At 37.8% G+C, this 19,605-nt stretch overlaps 1 protein-coding gene across 2 annotated transcripts; it reads left to right on the top strand.

Moving 5' to 3' along the window:
- The first annotated feature begins 362 nt into the window (after window positions 1-362).
- On the top strand, window positions 363-19,605 carry LOC146691653 (uncharacterized). Of its 2 annotated transcripts, XM_085431564.1 has the most exons (15): window positions 363-499; window positions 618-686; window positions 1,537-1,658; window positions 1,775-1,835; window positions 1,985-2,131; window positions 2,989-3,057; window positions 5,176-5,297; window positions 5,414-5,474; window positions 10,920-11,072; window positions 11,527-11,595; window positions 13,164-13,232; window positions 14,804-14,872; window positions 16,441-16,497; window positions 18,299-18,508; window positions 18,768-19,605. In XM_085431564.1, exons 2-15 carry the CDS (start codon window positions 626-628, stop codon window positions 19,076-19,078), a joined length of 1,581 nt encoding a protein of 526 aa, XP_085287690.1. In that variant the 5' UTR covers window positions 363-499; window positions 618-625; the 3' UTR covers window positions 19,079-19,605. The 2 variants fall into 2 exon arrangements, with proteins under 2 accessions (XP_085287690.1, XP_085287691.1); XM_085431565.1 differs by lacking the exon at window positions 11,527-11,595.

The raw sequence follows: 19,605 nt of genomic DNA, 5'->3' as shown, positions 1-19,605 counted from the left end.
TAAGTGTTTGCATGCTGAGCTATTTCAATCTGGCTCTGTAACACAAACCTGAAGACTGATGCTGTGGGACTCGAGTGAAACAATGAAGTCCTTACTTAACTGTTATATAGACTTTTAAAGTTTTACAGATGAGACACATTACAGGATTACATTGTGACATGGTGTTCTTGTTCGTTTTGCCAAAATGTGAAATGTACTTTGTGTAAAAATTATGTGTACGTTTAACACACAGTGCATGACTTTGGATATTTTAGGACCCAGACTTTTTTTAGCAGTCATAGTGGGCGGGGCTGCTCATGAACCAATGGTTGCTTAAAGCCCTGCGACGTCATAGCATGACCAACCACTTCAGTCAGTCTACTTTCACTTTCCTTTGACTGTAAACGGTTTTTGATCAAGCTAGGCTAGACGACGATAGATCAATATATATCTGAAAGTATTTGGGAGTTTTTTCATCCCAGCGTCTCTTTTGCTCCCGAAGACCCCATTTGCACAGCAGGTCTGTTTCCACGTTGTTCAGATGTCATGTCGATCCAACAGGAGAACAGAAACAGGAACTATACAGTATGAGAAATGTCCAACATCCGTATTCTCTGACTTTTTCTTCTTTTCTGCAGGTGAAATCATGGATGGTTTGCTTAAGGAAATAAGAAGCAAGGACCAAGCAGCCGCCTCTGTACTGGAACGTAAGTGGCAGAGAAAATGAGAATATTTATCCTAGGGCTGTGCGATATGACCAAAATCTCATATCCCGATATAAGAATTCTATCGTCCTGATAACGATATAAATCACAAAAATGTAACATTTTCTGTAAATTCTGTGAATCTTTAACAGATGCATGAAGCTATACATTTTTAGACATAAGTTAAGCCGTTTTCTTTGTGAGTATTTATTACACGGCGTGCTGCGGGGAAAAGCCTGTTCTAACGTTAAAGGTTTATGTGGAACATAAACAAGCGGACACGCGATGCTGTTACCGTCGTTGTTGCTAACCACAACGCATAAAAACAGGCGCTTGTCCGTCTGTAGTGTGGTTATATTAAATATAAGAGAAAGAGAGAACTTTAAGAAATTAATATAGCCACTACAGTGACCATCAGAACGATGAAAAAATATTGTCGTAAACAGTTTATTTTGCGACACCACGAAACAAACGATAGCATAAAATGAAACGATAGACGTTTTTATATCGTCATCCGAGATACATCGTTATATCGAAAAGCCCTAATTTATCCTACACTACTAGAGTAAATAAGATGTAAATATTTATGCATATATATATATATGTATATATGTATGTATGTATGTGTGTGTGTGTGTGTGTGTGTAGTTACAGTGAGTAGGCTCCGTTGTTGCAACAAATGAGTATAGGTTTCAGAAACCACTGGAAACTTAACAAGAGAAAAATCAACAGAACCACAAATTGAATGTTATTTCAATTCAGTTTTATTTATACAGCGCCAAATCACAACAACGATTACTTTAATTTGTATAATCAGGAGGCTACTTGATCAATAACAGATCTGCTCTTTCAGAGGCGGATTTACGCAGTGACTCAGATCTCCAGTCACTGACTTTACAAGACCTGGGTTTGCTGTTCCCTGGAGTTAAAAATGTCAAACTGAGAAGGGATATCTTTGATATAATACACAAGCAGGTAAGCAAGCAAGCTGTGTATAACTGAGAGGAGAGGGATTCAGCTGGACGTGTGTAACCCATATAGAAAGTCAGATCTGGACAATAAACACTTTTATTTGTTTTTCTTTGTTTCAGAAACCAATTGGTGAGCTCATAGAAAAATCCAAGCACTTCATCCCACATGACTCTCTCAGGGGTAAGTACAGCCTGCTAACATTGTTGGCTCTTGCATTTGATTTGGATAGGCGGAAGAAAATAGATGGATGGATGGATTTAGGATGTTTTGGGGAAGTTTTAAAATATCACATGCAGATTCTTATACATAACCTTAAACTTTCCATCCAGCTGCCTTAACCGAAAATGGAGTTTTGGTCGACTACCTGAAAATGTTGAAGGAAATGAAGACCCAAATGAATAAAGATTTCCTTGATCCGCATATCAATCTACTGGAGGACTTCAGGAAATCTCAACCATCGCAGGACCAGGACAAAGGTTTTTAATCCAGTTTATTTAAGCCTAATATTAACGTGTCTTAATTTCATGAGTGCAGATTCAAAGCTTTTACAGAGGGTAGCAAACTTCAACTTAATGTAGGTAAAGCTTTTTATCTCATCCAGTCCATTTATGCTGAATATGCATAAGCCATGTCTTTGATATTGAATAGACACAATATCTGACCACAACTCAGGCTTGTTTGCTTTTACATCTACTTTTACATGAATCCACAGAATGGAAATAACAGAGACATGAAGTCTCAGTTGACATGTCATTCTCTCAATGTAACGGACAGATTAACAGGCATCCATTTTTTTAGTCAATAATGGGCCCTTGCTGCTCCAACATGACTGCACACCAATGCACCAAGCAAAGTCCATAAAGTCATCAATTAGCCACTTTGGTGTGGAAGAACTTGACTGGTCTGCGCAGAGTTCTGACCTCAACCCGACACAACAACTTTGGGATTAATTAGAGTGGAGACTGGGAATCAGGCCTTCTCGTCAACATCAACGTCTGACTTCACAAATTCCCATGAACACTAACCCTTGTGGGTTAATTCTGAAATGATGGGCGTTTTGTGATCAGCTTGGCTAGACTGACATCACGATCAACAATATCTACAGCTAAAAGTATTTGGTTTTTTTTGTTGTTTTTTTTTGGGGGGGGGGGGGGGGGGGGGGTTCATCCCAGCATCTTCTCTTTTGCTCCTGCAGGCCCAGCTTGTAGAGCAGGTCTGTTTCCACATTGTTCAGATGTTATGTCAATCCAACAGGAGAACAGAAACAGGAACTATACAGTATGAGAAATGTCCAACCTCCGTTTTCTCTGATTTTTTTTCTTCTTTTCTGCAGGTGAAATCATGGATATTTTGCTTAAGGAAATAAGACGCAAGGATGAAGTGGCAGCCAATAAACTGGAAGGTAAATGGCAGTTTTTTGAGAATATTTACTGTCAGAGTAAATAAGATGTAAATAGGCATAAATATATTACACTGAGTAGGCTCCATTGTTCCTCCATTATGCTGCAAACTAACAAGAAAAAAAGCTAACAAAGCCATAAATTGAATTATAATTGTAATTCAACTCAGTTTTATTTATACAGCGCCAAATCACAACAACAAACAATAATAACTTTTATAATGTATAATCAGGAGACTAGTCTAAGGAGCTTGGAAAGAAAAGCGTCTGGACTTCTTTAAGTTGCTTGAAAACGTTTCACCTCTCATCCGAGAAGCTTGTTCAGTTCTAAGAGTGAAATGGCGGAGAGTCCCAGATTTAAACCCAGTGGGAGTTTCCCCCCAAAGAGGGACAAAGGACCCCCTGATGATCCTCTACCTAATCACATGAGTCAAGGTGTGAAAACGGGTGTGGGTCACAATGTGCCAGGGTTTCGGGTGAGCTCATTGTGAAACCTGGCCCCACCCTATCATGTGTTTTTCTAAGGTCAGATGGTCCTGATGGCCAACAAGGTCCAGAAACTTACCCTGGATCCAGATTAAACCATAGTGTTCTTTGATGTAGTCTCTCTCTTCACTTGCATACCTACCACGGAGGCAGTGGAGACTTTCAGAAAACGACTAGAAGAAGACAGCTCCTTGGAAGTCAGGACCAACTTCACACCCGATCAGATTTGCACCCTGTTACACCTCTGCCTTACCACTTTATATTTCGAATACAATGAGGGTTTCTACAGACACCCCCGTGTCACCTATTGTAGCCAACCTTTACATGGAGGAAGTGGAAAAAAAGGCTCTTGGCTCTTTTAAAGTTAGAGTACCCAGCCACTGGTACAGATATGTAGACGACACCTGGGTCAAAATCAAAACACAAGAAGTGGAATCCTTCACAGCGCACATTAACGCCGTGGATAAAAACATCAAGTTCACACAAAGGATAACTGTTTGCCTTTCCTGGACTGCGCTGTGCACACTGAAGAGAATGGCAACCTCAACATTGAAGTTTACCGGAAGCCCACACACATAGACCAGTACCTCCTCTTTGACTCCCATCACCCTCTGGAACACAAACTTGGAGAAATTAGACCCTACACCACCGGGCAGAACATGTTCCCTCTAAGCCTGAAGGGAAAAAGAAAGAACACACACATGTAAAGGAAGCACTCAAAACATGCGGGTATCCTAACTGGGCATTTATAAAGTCAGTAAAGATGCACAGAAAAGAAGATCGGACACCAGCTAGGGAGGATAAGAAAGTCAGACGCAACAACATTGTCATCCCCTATGTAGCCGGTGTATCAGAGAAACTCAGGAGAGTTTTCTCCAAGCACGACATCCCGGTGCATTTCAGACCCAGCAATACAGTCAGACAGAAACTGGTTCATCCCAAAGACAAAACTCCAAAACACAAACTTAACAATGTGGTGTATCCTGTACAGTGTAGCGAGGGATGCCCAGACCTCTACATTGGAGAGACCAAACAGCCACTTCACAAGCGCATGGCACAACACAGAAGAGCCACCTCCATGGGACAAGACTCGGCGATCCATTTGCATCTAAAGGACAAAGGTCACTCTTTCGAGGATGCCAATGTTCACATTTTGGACAGAGAGGACAGCTGGTTTGAAAGAGGAGTGAAAGAAGCCATTTATGTCCACTGTGAGCGACCATCTTCCCTTCCCAGACACCTTAACACCCACTCACACCCTGGGCCATCTGACCTCAAGAAATCACATGATAGGGTGGGGCCAGGTTTCACAATGAGCTCACCTGAAACCCTGGCACATTGTGACCCACACCCGTTTTCACACCTTGACTCATGTGATTAGGTAGAGGATCATCAGAGGGTCCTTTGTCCCTCTTTGGGGGGAAACTCCCACTGGGTTTAAATCTGGGACTCTCCGCCATTTGACTCTTAGAACTGAAGAAGCTTCTCGGATGAGAGGTGAAACGTCTTCAAGCAACTTAAAAAAGTCCAGACGCTTTTCTTTCCAAGCTCCTTAGACTACAATGACCTGGAGGACTGAGAACCTTCACAGACAATCAGGAGACTACTTGATCAATAACAGATCTAATCTTTCAGAGGAAGGTTTGAGAGCTGACTCAGATCTCCAGTTACTGACTTTACAAGACCTGGGTTTGCTGTTACCTGGAGTTGAAAATGTCAAACGGATAAGGGAAATCTTTGATATAATACACAAGCAGGTAAGCAAGCAAGCTGTGTATAACTGAGAGGAGAGGGATTCAGCTGGATGTGTGTAACCCATATAGAAAGTCAGATCTGGACAATAAACACTTTTATTTGTTTTTCTTTGTTTCAGAAACCAATTGGTGTGCTCATAGAAAAATTCAAGGACTTCATCCCACATGAATCTTTCAGGGGTAAGTACAGCCTGCTAACATTGTTGGCTCTTGCATTTGATTGATTCGGATAAGCGGAAGAAAATTACGGTGGCTGGGAAGTGCAAATCGCAACAAATTTAAAAACCGCAACAAATAAAAAACAAACCACAACAAAATACAAAAAGCCCACAACAAATTACAAAAAGCCCACAACAAAATACAAAAAGCCCACAACAAATTACAAAAAGCCCACAACAAATTACAAAAAGCCCACAACAAAATACAAAAAGCCCACAACAAATTACAAAAAGCCCACAACAAAATACAAAAAGCCCACAACAAAATACAAAAAGCCCACAACAAATTACAAAAAGCCCACAACAAAATACAAAAAGCCCACAACAAATTACAAAAAGCCCACAACAAATTAAAAATCCTTGACGGAAAGGGATTGTCTGAAATACCGGAAGTGACACAAGCGTGATGTCATGAGAGGGGGCGTGGTCAGGGTTTTTGGTTGAGGCGCCACATTTCTGGGCCGAACAAAGCGCTAGCGAAAGAGCGAAAGTACACGGATAACACCAGCTATGGTTCGTACTTGCTGTGCGGTCGGTTGTAAAGTTAGATCGCACGGCCGGCAAGGGAATAAGGTTGAAAATGGTTTATCTTTTCATTCTTTCCCCACCTGGAAGCAACATGAGGCAGCTCATGTATCGGATGTTACCAAACGAAGGCGTCTAGCCTGGATAGCAGCTGTGAGACGAGCTGATATCCAGTTCTCTTCCATCTCCAAATATCTGTTGGTGCTCCAGACATTTTCATTCCGGTAAGTTATAGATATGTTCATATCACTCTTTATCCGGTCTTTAAGTCTGACGTCACTAGCATGGGCTCAAACGCTGCTGCAGGTCCATAAATCACAGGATCACTGTGGCATTACTGAGAGTTGAAAAACTGTCTAAAGTCTTTCATCTGTAATAAAATGATCAGCGTTCTGCTCTACCATGTGTAACAATTGAGTTTAACATCCAGGCATCCATGAAAACGAAACGGAATATATGACATTTAACAGAGTTAGAAATTAGCAGGAAGTTAGCTCGCTAGCTTCCATCTAAATGAGGGATTTTGGAAACAAATTCAAACGTACAACTCTGCTATCACTTCCAACATAAATGAAGACAGAAAACTAAACAGCAGTGACGTTTGTAGGGCACTGTGAGTAAAATGCGTTTGATTTCCTCCCGAACATTCAAATTAGTGCAATCATAAATTCATTCATGAGGTGCAAATTAGAGTGAGAACACGTGGAGGCTCTGGCTACGTTCACACTGCACGCGAAAACGCATCAAATCCGACTTTTTTGACCGTATGCGACCCATATCCAATCATGGTATGACGGTGTAAAAACAGCACAAATCCGATATTTTCAAATCCGATCTGGGTCACTTTCGTATGTGGTACTTAATCCGATACATATCTGATGTTTTAGGAAGCAACTGCTGTTTGAATGGTCATGACGCATTAAATCCGTCTTTTATTTCACTGACACAAAACATATGCCAATTATCAGCGCTGGAGAAGACATTGAGAACACATGAGCGCTTCGTGTGCATCCCGTGCAGATGTTAGTGAAACTGTTGGGAAGATAACGTGAACATTTTATTTGTACTGTATAATCTGCAGATTCTGACATAAATCTGCAACTATCCTTTGAAGCACCGCTCCTCTCTAAAACAACAATAAGGATCATTATTAGGCCATATGTAAATAACAAAATAACTTAAAGCAAAATTGGACAACGTAAAGTCTGAAACAAGTCTTTATATTAAGGGCCATCAGTCAAACAATGCTGTTTGGTCTAAACAGAGCGCGTTGTGTGTGACGTCTTCTTTTGCGCATGCGGGCCACTTTGAGGGTTCACAAAGGACTGCGTTTGCTGTCACATTTTATTTGTAGTGTGAACAAGCAGACACAAAATCAGATTTAAATTAAAAAAAAAAAAAATCGGAATTGAGCATTAAGACCTGCAGTGTGAACGTAGCCATAGTGAGTTCAGTGCATTGATGTGACATTGTCCTGAAGGATTTAGTTATTCTCAATGGTTAAAGAAATTGCAATTATTTATTCATATTTATTATAAATAATCCTAATTATATATCTTGCTTCCATGTTTGTGTCCTGTGTCACAAAAAATAAATTTTTTACTATAATACATTGATTAATGACCTGCAGAATCTCCTTATCATATTACGTGTCCATAATTGTCACCTAAAGTCAAACTTTATGCTTTCTCCATCTTGAAAGTGATGACATCCTTGCATTACATACTTTAGGTTCATTTTCTGAAGGCAGGTTTCTGAAAGAGAACAGGCAGATTTGGAATATAACATGCAGCGTTCTATAGATGGATACATAAAAAAATGGAAAATTACATGTATGTGCTAACTTTCTAAATACTTTGTTACATTTATGATAAAATGGATTTGAAAGTAGATAAAACAAATTTATGTCGGCCTTGGCTCATTAGAGTCCTTGTCTTTAAATTAACTTTGTATGTTTCAGGTACTGCACTCTCAAAGACTGAATGAACCAGCATTGGGTCATTGTGAGCATCACAGGGAAGGTTGAAGCCGCCCACTGCACCTGTATGGCCGGAGTCCTGGAGACCAAAAACTGCTCTCAATCAAAACATAAACAGACCATCTGTAGTGACCAGTGTTGGTCAAGTTACTTGAAAAAAGTAATCAGTAACTAATTACTGATTACTTCCCCAAAAAAGTAATCCCATTACTTTACTGATTACTTATTTTCAAAAGTAATTAATTACTTAGTTACTTAGTTACTTTTTAAAAACACGATTTACAACCTGAAGAGGTGATAAAGCGATAGATCTTTCAGCCCAATTCTACTTTTTCTACATAATCCATCATACAAAATGTAATCAAATGGAAAAGTCTCTTTTTTTAACTTGTTTTATCAGTTTTAATCTTTTAACTTTATGCATCAAGCAAAAATTTAATTATATGCAACATTCTCTGACTTGAATAAATTAGTTTAACATTTAAACCTATTTTCTACACATTCCAGCACATAAAATAAAATATTTTTTGTGTTTACACTCAGTCTTTCAAGTAGATGCAAGTAAAACACAGCAGAACATAAATAAAGTCAAAGACTCAGCGGTCCTGTTGCTCTATTTTCACCTGTAAAGCAGGACTGCGGTAGGCGGAGGTTTACCCTGGTGCAGGTGTGCCGCGGTCAGTTGAAGAATCCGCGAGTTTCTGCGAGTTTCCCATTACGTCGTTGCGCACTCGGTGCTTGCTCGGAAGTTTAGGGGTTTTTTCGCTGTAAAAAGAAGTTTTCTTCCCACACACGATGGACGCTAATGTTTTGGTCACTTTTTATGGAATCAAACTCAAAGTAAGGTCAGTACTTCCACGCTTTAAACTCTGCACGCTCATACTCTCTCCCACAATCGATATGTGATCCATTGTTGATCTGCACACAGCTGTTGTCACTAACGGCGCACTCGCTTACGTCACTGTCGTGAGACATTCTCGCAAAAAATCACGGTTTTAGTAACGCAGTAACGCAGCGTTCCTACGGGAAAGTAATGGTAATCTAATTACCGTTTTTGCAATAGTAATCCCTTACTTTACTTGTTACTTCAAAAAAGTAATCAGATTACAGTAACGCGTTACATGTAACGCGTTACTGCCCATCTCTGGTAGTGACAGGTAAAAGGAGCCGTCCTCAAAAAAGAAAAATCCCACCTGCTACTGTGGAGGAGTTGTCACTGCTATTGGAATCTTTGCTGGAACACAGTAAAGCTGTGGGTTGTGGGAATGACCCATAATGTTTTATATAAGGGTCTAGATTTATGCCTGAAGTGCACTGCCGTGTAAATAATTTGCATTTACTGAATATGTACTGACTGAGTACCACTGTTCAAAAGTTGAATAAAGAAACAAACTAAGTTTTGCTCTTTTTTTTTTTTATTAAAACCACCTTACAGAACATCACATCAGTTACAATGTAGAATCCATGTCATAGTTTATAAAGGACAAAATGTTTACACAAAATCATGACAGCATTTACACGATATCACCCACTACTAACGTTACTTTATTTACTATCAATTACTTCAATTTATGTTCTGAAAAATTACCGCTATTTATACAGCACAAGACTAAAGAATATTTAACAGGAGCAAGTTTCATTTTCCCCTGGTTTTACTACCACACTGTTCACCAAAACGGCAGCAAACCTTCACCATCTTATCCAGAAGGGTCACCTCTTCACCCTCACATGGAAGAAGTAATCTGATTGGCATGGTGGTATGTTTGAAGCAGGTCCCTTGTGTAGCGCTGGAACTCAGTCACGATGTTTCATCCATTTCATGGGCTGGTTTGCTGCAATAATGCCAAATAATTAGTAACTCTATAAATAGAAGGGAGTTCTGCAAAATCACTCAGTAGGATGTTTTTTTCTAATTTTCTATGACCTCAGAGTGCATCGAAAATAAAACTAATAGGCTATAAAGATATGAACATATTTAGAACTTACCGGAATGAAAATGTCTGGAGCACCAACAGATATTTGGAGATGGAAGAGAACTGGATATCAGCTCGTCTCACAGCTGCTATCCAGGCTAGACGCCTTCGTTTGGTAACATCCGATACATGAGCTGCCTCATGTTGCTTCCAGGTGGGGAAAGAATGAAAAGATAAACCATTTTCAACCTTATTCCCTTGCCGGTCGTGCGATCTAACTTTACAACCGACCGCACAGCAAGTACGAACCATAGCTGGTGTTATCCGTGTACTTTCGCTCTTTCGCTAGCGCTTTGTTCGGCCCAGAAATGTGGCGCCTCAACCAAAAACCCTGACCACGCCCCCTCTCGTGACATCACGCTTGTGTCACTTCCGGTATTTCAGACAATCCCTTTCCGTCAAGGATTTTTAATTTGTTGTGGGCTTTTTGTAATTTGTTGTGGGCTTTTTGTATTTTGTTGTGGGCTTTTTGTAATTTGTTGTGGGCTTTTTGTAATTTGTTGTGGGCTTTTTGTATTTTGTTGTGGGCTTTTTGTAATTTGTTGTGGGCTTTTTGTATTTTGTTGTGGGCTTTTTGTAATTTGTTGTGGGCTTTTTGTATTTTGTTGTGGGCTTTTTGTATTTTGTTGTGGGCTTTTTGTATTTTGTTGTGGGCTTTTTGTAATTTGTTGTGGGCTTTTTGTATTTTGTTGTGGGCTTTTTGTAATTTGTTGTGGGCTTTTTGTATTTTGTTGTGGGCTTTTTGTAATTTGTTGTGGTTTGTTTTTTATTTGTTGCGGTTTTTTTATTTGTTGCGGTTTTTTAATTTGTTGCGATTTGCACTTCCCAGCCACCGTAGAAAATAGATGGATGGATGGATTTAGGATGTTTTGGGGAAGTTTTAAAATATCAGATGCAGATTCTTATACATAACCTTAAACTTTCCATCTAGCCGCCTTAACCGAAAATGGAGTTTTGGTCGGCTACCTGAAAATGTTGAAGGAAATGAAGACCCAAATGAATAAAGTGCAAGATTTCCTTGATGCACATATCAATCTACTGGAGGACCTCAGGAAATCTCAACCATTGCAGAACCAGGACAAAGGTTTTTAATCCAGTTTTCTATCTGATCCAGTCCATTTATGCTGAATATTCATAAGCCATGTCTTTGGTATTGAATAGACACAATATCTGACCACGGTTCAACCTTCTTTGCTTTTACATATATTTTTACATGAATCCATAGAATGGAAATAACAGAGACATGAAGTCTCAATTAACATGTCATTCTGCCCATGCCATGCTCAGAGCAGTCTGTGTACAAAAAGTGTTACATTTTGTACATGAATCACAAACACATGGAAAAGGTAAAGTCTGTCAAAATTCTGCTATGTTGCCGTTCACAAGATAGATTCTCAGAAACCCCTTACATATAGTATATAACTATGGCATATGACTATATGGTAAATTAGAACTAGAGTACAGTTAAAATTTTTACATACATTCATAAGATTTTTTTTAAATTTCTTGTAAATGTATTATGCCAATGTACTCAACAGGTTCTTCGTCAAGTGGTCCAGTGAAGCGCCACAATAGCCAAACCAGTGACCCTCCACAAATGCAACAAGGTAAATCTCACCTTGTTTTTCTTTGCACTCCAGTAAAATTTAACACAGGCTATTGTTACATTTTAATGCTGTTTTACATGAAGGTTTATTAGATACAATTACCAGTAGTGCAATGTTGTCCCCACCAAGGTAAATTTAGCTCTTCACCAGGTGTTAAGGTCAGTGTTGGGAAGGTTACTTTTAAAATGTATTCCACTACAGATTACAGAATACATGCCCCAAAATGTATTTTGTAACGTATTCCGTTACATTACTCAATGAGAGTAATGTATTCTGAATACTTTGGATTACATAATATATTATCATGCTTTTTACAACTATATGAATGTACTATTGCTGTGTGATTTATTACTATTACTGAAGGCTACTCACCTTACCAATACCAACTAGATTTTTAAATCTTAATATAAAATGAGTAACAGTAGGGTGGACATTTTGCAGCAATCGCGTGGTTATAGTGGGCGGGGCTGCGCATGTACTCCAATAACCAATGCCGGATCACAGCATGACCAAACTGTTCAGTCAGTCTACTTTCACTTTTTGTTGACCGTAAACGGTGGGTGTTTTTTTTGATGAAGCTAGAATAGACTGACAGTACAATGCAAATATCTACATCTAACAGTATTGGGGGTTTTTTCATCCCAGCATCTTCTCTTTTGCTCCTGCAGGCCCAGCTTGCACAGCAGGTCTGTTTCCATGTTGTTTAGATGTCATGCCGATCCAATAGGATAACAGCAACAAAAATGTCCAACCTCTGTTTTCTCTGATTTTTTTCTTCTCTTCTGCAGAGGAAAACGTTTGTGTGTGTACATCAGTATAATCGGTATACTAGGAAATCGTGCATTGACAAAAGTTCCCCTTTGCTTGGAATGCAAAGTGCGTTAAATGCGTTAATTTTTTAACACGTTGTTATTTTTATTTTTTTTCAAATTAATAAATCGCAATTAACGTGTTAAATTCCCACCCCTAATTCATATATATATGTATATATAGTTACAGTAAGTAGGCCCCTTGTTGCAACAATTGAGTATAGGTGTCAGAAACACCTGGACTACCTTATACCGCAAACTAATAATAATTTTAAAAAAAAACCACAAAAGTAATTATAATGAAATGATTTGTATAATCAGCCTAATCTTAACGTGTCGTAAGTTCATGAGTGTAGATTCAACAGGCATCCATTTCTTTAGTCAGTAATTCAAACACTGCTGGCTTTTCATTTAGTTGATTTTATGTATTTCTCACTGGTTAGAATTAAAAGTAAAAGTGCAAACATTTGTGTAATTTTATCTGATTTAAGTTCCTGCCACAAAATCCGCTGGTGTAGCAGTCTGCTTCAAGTGTTAAATCTTGCACATGAATCACAAACACATGGAAAAGGTCAAGTCAGTCGAAATTCTGCTATGTTGTCATTCACAGGATAGATTTTCAGAAACCCCTTACATATAGTATAAAACTATAGTATATGACGATATATATTATTACTTAAGTACAGTTAAGATTTTTACATACATTCATAAGATTTTTTTTAATTTCTTGTAAATGCGTTATGCCAATGTACTCAACAGGTTATTTGTCAAGTGGTCCAGTGAAGCGCCACAATAGCCAAACCAGTGACCCTCCACAAATGCAACAAGGTAAATCTCACCTTGTTTTTCTTTGCACTCCAGTAAAATTTAACACAGGCTATTGTTACATTTTAATGCTGTTTTACATGAAGGTTTATTAGATACAATTACCAGTAGTGCAATGTTGTCCCCACCAAGGTAAATTTAGCTCTTCACCAGGTGTTAAGGTCAGTGTTGGGAAGGTTACTTTTAAAATGTATTCCACTACAGATCACAGAATACATGCCCCAAAATGTATTTTGTAACGTATTCCGTTACATTACTCAATGAGAGTAATGTATTCTGAATACTTTGGATTACATAATATATTATCATGATTTTTACAACTACATGAATGTACTATTGCTGTGTGATTTATTACTATTACTGAAGGCTACTCACCTTACCAATACCAACTAGATTTTTAAATCTTAATATAAAATGAGTAACAGTAGGGTGGACATTTTGCAGCAATCGCGTGGTTATAGTGGGCGGGGCTGCGCATGTACTCCAATAACCAATGCTGGATCACAGCATGACCAAACTGTTCAGTCAGTCTACTTTCACTTTTTGTTGACCGTAAACGGTGGGTGTTTTTTTGATGAAGCTAGAATAGACTGACAGTACAATGCAAATATCTACATCTAACAGTATTGGGGGGTCTTTCATCCCAGCATCTTCTCTTTTGCTCCTGCAGGCCCAGCTTGCACAGCAGGTCTGTTTCCATGTTGTTTAGATGTCATGCCGATCCAATAGGATAACAGCAACAAAAATTTCCAACCTCTGTTTTCTCTGATTTTTTTCTTCTCTTCTGCAGAGGAAAACGTTTGTGTGTGTACATCAGTATAATCGGTATACTAGGAAATCGTGCATTGACAAAAGTTCCCCTTTGCTTGGAATGCAAAGTGCGTTAAATGCGTTAATTTTTTAACACGTTGTTATTTTTATTTTTTTTCAAATTAATAAATCGCAATTAACGTGTTAAATTCCCACCCCTAATTCATATATATATGTATATATAGTTACAGTAAGTAGGCCCCTTGTTGCAACAATTGAGTATAGGTGTCAGAAACACCTGGACTACCTTATACCGCAAACTAATAATAATTAAAAAAAAAAAAAACCCACAAAAGTAATTATAATGAAATGATTTGTATAATCAGCCTAATCTTAACGTGTCGTAAGTTCATGAGTGTAGATTCAACAGGCATCCATTTCTTTAGTCAGTAATTCAAACACTGCTGGCTTTTCATTTAGTTGATTTTATGTATTTCTCACTGGTTAGAATTAAAAGTAAAAGTGCAAACATTTGTGTAATTTTATCTGATTTAAGTTCCTGCCACAAAATCCGCTGGTGTAGCAGTCTGCTTCAAGTGTTAAATCTTGCACATGAATCACAAACACATGGAAAAGGTCAAGTCAGTCGAAATTCTGCTATGTTGTCATTCACAGGATAGATTTTCAGAAACCCCTTACATATAGTATAAAACTATAGTATATGACGATATATATTATTACTTAAGTACAGTTAAGATTTTTACATACATTCATAAGATTTTTTTTAATTTCTTGTAAATGCGTTATGCCAATGTACTCAACAGGTTATTTGTCAAGTGGTCCAGTGAAGCGCCACAATAGCCAAACCAGTGACCCTCCACAAATGCAACAAGGTAAATCTCACCTTGTTTTTCTTTGCACTCCAGTAAAATTTAACACAGGCTATTGTTACATTTTAATGCTGTTTTACATGAAGGTTTATTAGATACAATTACCAGTAGTGCAATGTTGTCCCCACCAAGGTAAATTTAGCTCTTCACCAGGTGTTAAGGTCAGTGTTGGGAAGGTTACTTTTAAAATGTATTCCACTACAGATCACAGAATACATGCCCCAAAATGTATTTTGTAACGTATTCCGTTACATTACTCAATGAGAGTAATGTATTCTGAATACTTTGGATTACATAATATATTATCATGATTTTTACAACTACATGAATGTACTATTGCTGTGTGATTTATTACTATTACTGAAGGCTACTCACCTTACCAATACCAACTAGATTTTTAAATCTTAATATAAAATGAGTAACAGTAGGGTGGACATTTTGCAGCAATCGCGTGGTTATAGTGGGCGGGGCTGCGCATGTACTCCAATAACCAATGCTGGATCACAGCATGACCAAACTGTTCAGTCAGTCTACTTTCACTTTTTGTTGACCGTAAACGGTGGGTGTTTTTTTTGATGAAGCTAGAATAGACTGACAGTACAATGCAAATATCTACATCTAACAGTATTGGGGGTTTTTCATCCCAGCATCTTCTCTTTTGCTCCTGCAGGCCCAGCTTGCACAGCAGGTCTGTTTCCATGTTGTTTAGATGTCATGCCGATCCAATAGGATAACAGCAACAAAAATTTCCAACCTCTGTTTTCTCTGATTTTTTTCTTCTCTTCTGCAGAGGAAAACGTTTGTGTGTGTACATCAGTATAATCGGTATACTAGGAAATCGTGCATTGACAAAAGTTCCCCTTTGCTTGGAATGCAAAGTGCGTTAAATGCGTTAATTTTTTAACACGTTGTTATTTTTATTTTTTTTCAAATTAATAAATCGCAATTAACGTGTTAAATTCCCACCCCTAATTCATATATATATGTATATATAGTTACAGTAAGTAGGCCCCTTGTTGCAACAATTGAGTATAGGTGTCAGAAACACCTGGACTACCTTATGCCGCAAACTAATAATAATTTAAAAAAAACCCCACAAAAGTAATTATAATGAAATGATTTGTATAATCAGCCTAATCTTAACGTGTCGTAAGTTCATGAGTGTAGATTCAACAGGCATCCATTTCTTTAGTCAGTAATTCAAACACTGCTGGCTTTTCATTTAGTTGATTTTATGTATTTCTCACTGGTTAGAATTAAAAGTAAAAGTGCAAACATTTGTGTAATTTTATCTGATTTAAGTTCCTGCCACAAAATCCGCTGGTGTAGCAGTCTGCTTCAAGTGTTAAATCTTGCACATGAATCACAAACACATGGAAAAGGTCAAGTCAGTCGAAATTCTGCTATGTTGTCATTCACAGGATAGATTTTCAGAAACCCCTTACATATAGTATAAAACTATAGTATATGACGATATATATTATTACTTAAGTACAGTTAAGATTTTTACATACATTCATAAGTTTTATTTTTTATTTCTTGTAAATGTGTTATGCCCTTGTACTCAACAGGTTCTTCGTCAAGTAGTGAGAATAGCCAAACTAGTGACCTTCCAGAAATACAACAAGGTAAATTTCACCTTCTTTTACTTACAGTCTAGTGACACACAGACACATGCATATGGAGCTATGTATGGCTATTGTTAAATAGCCATACATAGCTACATAGCTGTTTTACATCAATATTTGTTAGATACAAGTACCAGTAGTGCAAATCGGTTCTCACGCTCTCCTTCTTTCAAGCGTGACCATCCACATAAAAGACAAGGTAAATTTAGCTCTTCACTGTTAAAATGTAAGGTTGTATTATTGACCAGGTTTTAAGGTTTCCAACTCCAGGCAATATTCAATATTCACTTATTATATGTTAAAAAAAACCTCAGAAATCTAACTTAATACACTGTTATACACACTATATTGCCAGAGGTAATCACCCATCCAGATGATTGAATTCAGGTGTTCTAATCACTTCCATGGTCACAGGTGTATAAAATTAAGCACCTAGCCATGCAGACTGCTTCTACAGACAATTCTGAAAGAATAGTTTACTCTCAGGAGCTCTGTGAATTCCAGCATGGTGTCGTGAAAAAAACACCAGCTGTCTGACAAGTGCAGTTGTAAAATTTTCTTGCTGCTAAATATTTCACAATCAACTCTCAGTGACTGAAAATGATTGGGAATGACAGCAACTCAGCCACCAAGTGGTAGGCCACGTAAAATCACAGAGCGGATTTAGCGGAGGCACATAATCCGTAGAGTCATGGTATGGTTATCCATAGCCAAGATGCTAGATCCAAGCTTTATTTCAATAAGTCCAAGGTGTTGGATGCAGTGGTGTAAAACACGACATTACTGAAGCATTTGAGACGTGTTCTCTCGAGTGACGAATCACACGTCTTTGTCTGGCAATCTGATTGATGAGTCTGGGTTTGGCAATTGCCAGGAAAACAGTACTTGTCTGACAGCATTGTGCCAAGTGCAAAGTTTGGTGGAAGGGGGATCATAGTTTGCTATGGGGCATGGTGTTTCAGGAATTGGGCTCGGCCCCTTAATGCTTTAGCAAACCAAGACATTTTGAAATATTTCATTCTCCCAACTTTGTGGGAACAGTTTGGAGATGCCCCCTTTCTATTCCAACATAGAAGGAACATGACTGAAATTGACTGGCCTGGACAGAATCCTGACCTCAACCTAACAGGACATCATTCGGTTGAATTAAAGCAGAGATTGTGAGCCAGGGCCTCTCGTCAACATCAATGTCTGACCTCACAAATGTGCTTCTGGAAGAATGCTCAAAAACTCCCATAAACACTCCTAAACGTTGTGGAAAGCCTTCCGAGAAGAGTTAGAAACTGTTATAGCTGAAAACAATGGGCTGGCATCATATTAAACCATATAGATTAAGAATGGTATGCCACTTAAGTTCATATGTGTGTAAAAGCAGACAAGCAAATACCTTTGGCAGTACAGTGTATCAAATGATATTTTGTTCCACTCTAAAAAATTGTATTGAAAAATAAACCCTAAAATTTCAGCTGCATATTGTATAGTTACCTGAGCACATATATTGTTTTCGAGAATGCTTAACATTTTTATATTTGCATTTAGATTATCTAAAACACTATGTTTAAAACCTGTTCAACTCAAAACTTTATATATAAAAGACTCAGACAGCTCTGTTAATCATTCTAGTAATGTTTTGAAATTTAAGCAAGAATTTTTTGTGCTATATTAATAAATTGATTTCACTCATTGAAGCAAAGTCTTTTATTTCATTTATCATGAATCACTGTATTCCAGGAAGTTTAATTTGATTCTCCTGTGAATTTAACTTGCTCTTTATTTGTAATTTTTTGTATTATTTCTATAGCCACACTGAAGTACAAGATGGTGATAAGTGGAAAAACCTTTAATGCCCATCAACAGATACTGGAAAAAGTAAAGGCTTTAAGTGAGGATCCAGATTTGAATTTGATCGAACAGGAAGACAGCAATCAGGATTGCCAGGCCATTATTGTCTTCTGTCCCATTGTTTCACGTATGGGGACAGATATTGATGCAGCCATGACGCAAGTCAAAGGTAAGGGAAAGAATTAAATTAGTCATCCATTCAAAAAATTGCAGTTGTTTTTTATGAGACATTTTTGGGTTTGAGAATACGACCTGAAAGTAACTCATAATAATGATGAGCTTTTAAAAGCATCAGGAATAGCATGAATTTTGTCTAATGTTTCTATAGTATAAGAAAATCTGTGGCCATTAAATTTTTTTTCTTTTAATACTTTTCCACTGTTATGTTATGTTCTCGTAATCCGTCTCCTCTTTTTTGCTCTCTGTAGGTTCTCAGCCTGTCATTCTGGTTTTGATGCATCACGCACATGAACCCAAGCATGTAACTTTAATGAAAACATGGGATGGCGTTTCTAATGTTGTGTTACCTTTCCATGTGTTCTACCATGAGACAGTGCATGGATTGTTGCAGTGTCAACAAAATAACAATGCCATTTCTGAAATTCGAAAGGCATTACTGCAGCACGCAGATATCCAGACAATTAAAGATACAAGTGGAAAGACACAGAATGTGGCTGCTAGTAATTATGGTGGTATTATTAGTATTCCATTAATGAGAATTCAATCCTTTTTTAAATAAATTTTCATAGTGTAAAGTCAGATATCACAAGTCAAAGAAACTGTAAATATGTCCCATGCATTACTCTTTTGTAATCCACTTTTTTTGCACTGTATCACTTGAGTAGTGCAGATTGCTCTGACCATTTGCATAGGAATTGAGGATTTTATGGTTTTGATCATGCAAAATAATTATTTTGTGCATTGTGAAACAAAGGGGCAGCACAGAATCGTCTTTGTGACCTTTATTTCAGTACTTTAAGATATTTCAGCTGTAAGGGAAGTTGCCGAGTCAACAGGTGTGATCATGAAGTGTCAAAGAAGAGGTCAGAGACACAGTATATGGGTGTAGATAGCCATAAAACTACTTTCAACTGTAACAACTGTTGTTTATCTCTAAAAAAACAAAAGTGACAGTTACAGCTATATGTACACAGTGACATCGTAAGTCCTTTGATCATTAAGATAAATAATAAATATATTTATATCAAAGTCAAATATATTGTGATTAGTTTCACAGTTGCTATGTAAATCTGCAAGTTATTTTCA

The sequence above is a fragment of the Copadichromis virginalis genome, linkage group LG15 (assembly GCF_057382275.1).
Source record: "Copadichromis virginalis isolate Kocher_CV1m ecotype Utaka linkage group LG15, C_Virginalis_male_GT1.1, whole genome shotgun sequence".
Lineage (NCBI taxonomy): Eukaryota > Metazoa > Chordata > Actinopteri > Cichliformes > Cichlidae > Copadichromis > Copadichromis virginalis.
The sequence above is the reverse complement of the archived record's forward strand: the minus strand, read 5'-3'. Positions and strand labels throughout refer to the sequence as shown.

Excerpts from the sequence above, each read along its gene's own strand:
- LOC146691653 (XM_085431564.1), top strand. The coding sequence starts at position 626 with ATGGATGGTTTGCTTAAGGAAATAAGAAGCAAGGACCAAGCAGCCGCC. Across the intron at positions 1,659-1,774 it reads TTGATATAATACACAAGCAG|AAACCAATTGGTGAGCTCAT; the intron begins GTAAGCAAGCAA and ends TCTTTGTTTCAG. Across the intron at positions 3,058-5,175 it reads GGCAGCCAATAAACTGGAAG|AGGAAGGTTTGAGAGCTGAC; the intron begins GTAAATGGCAGT and ends CTAATCTTTCAG.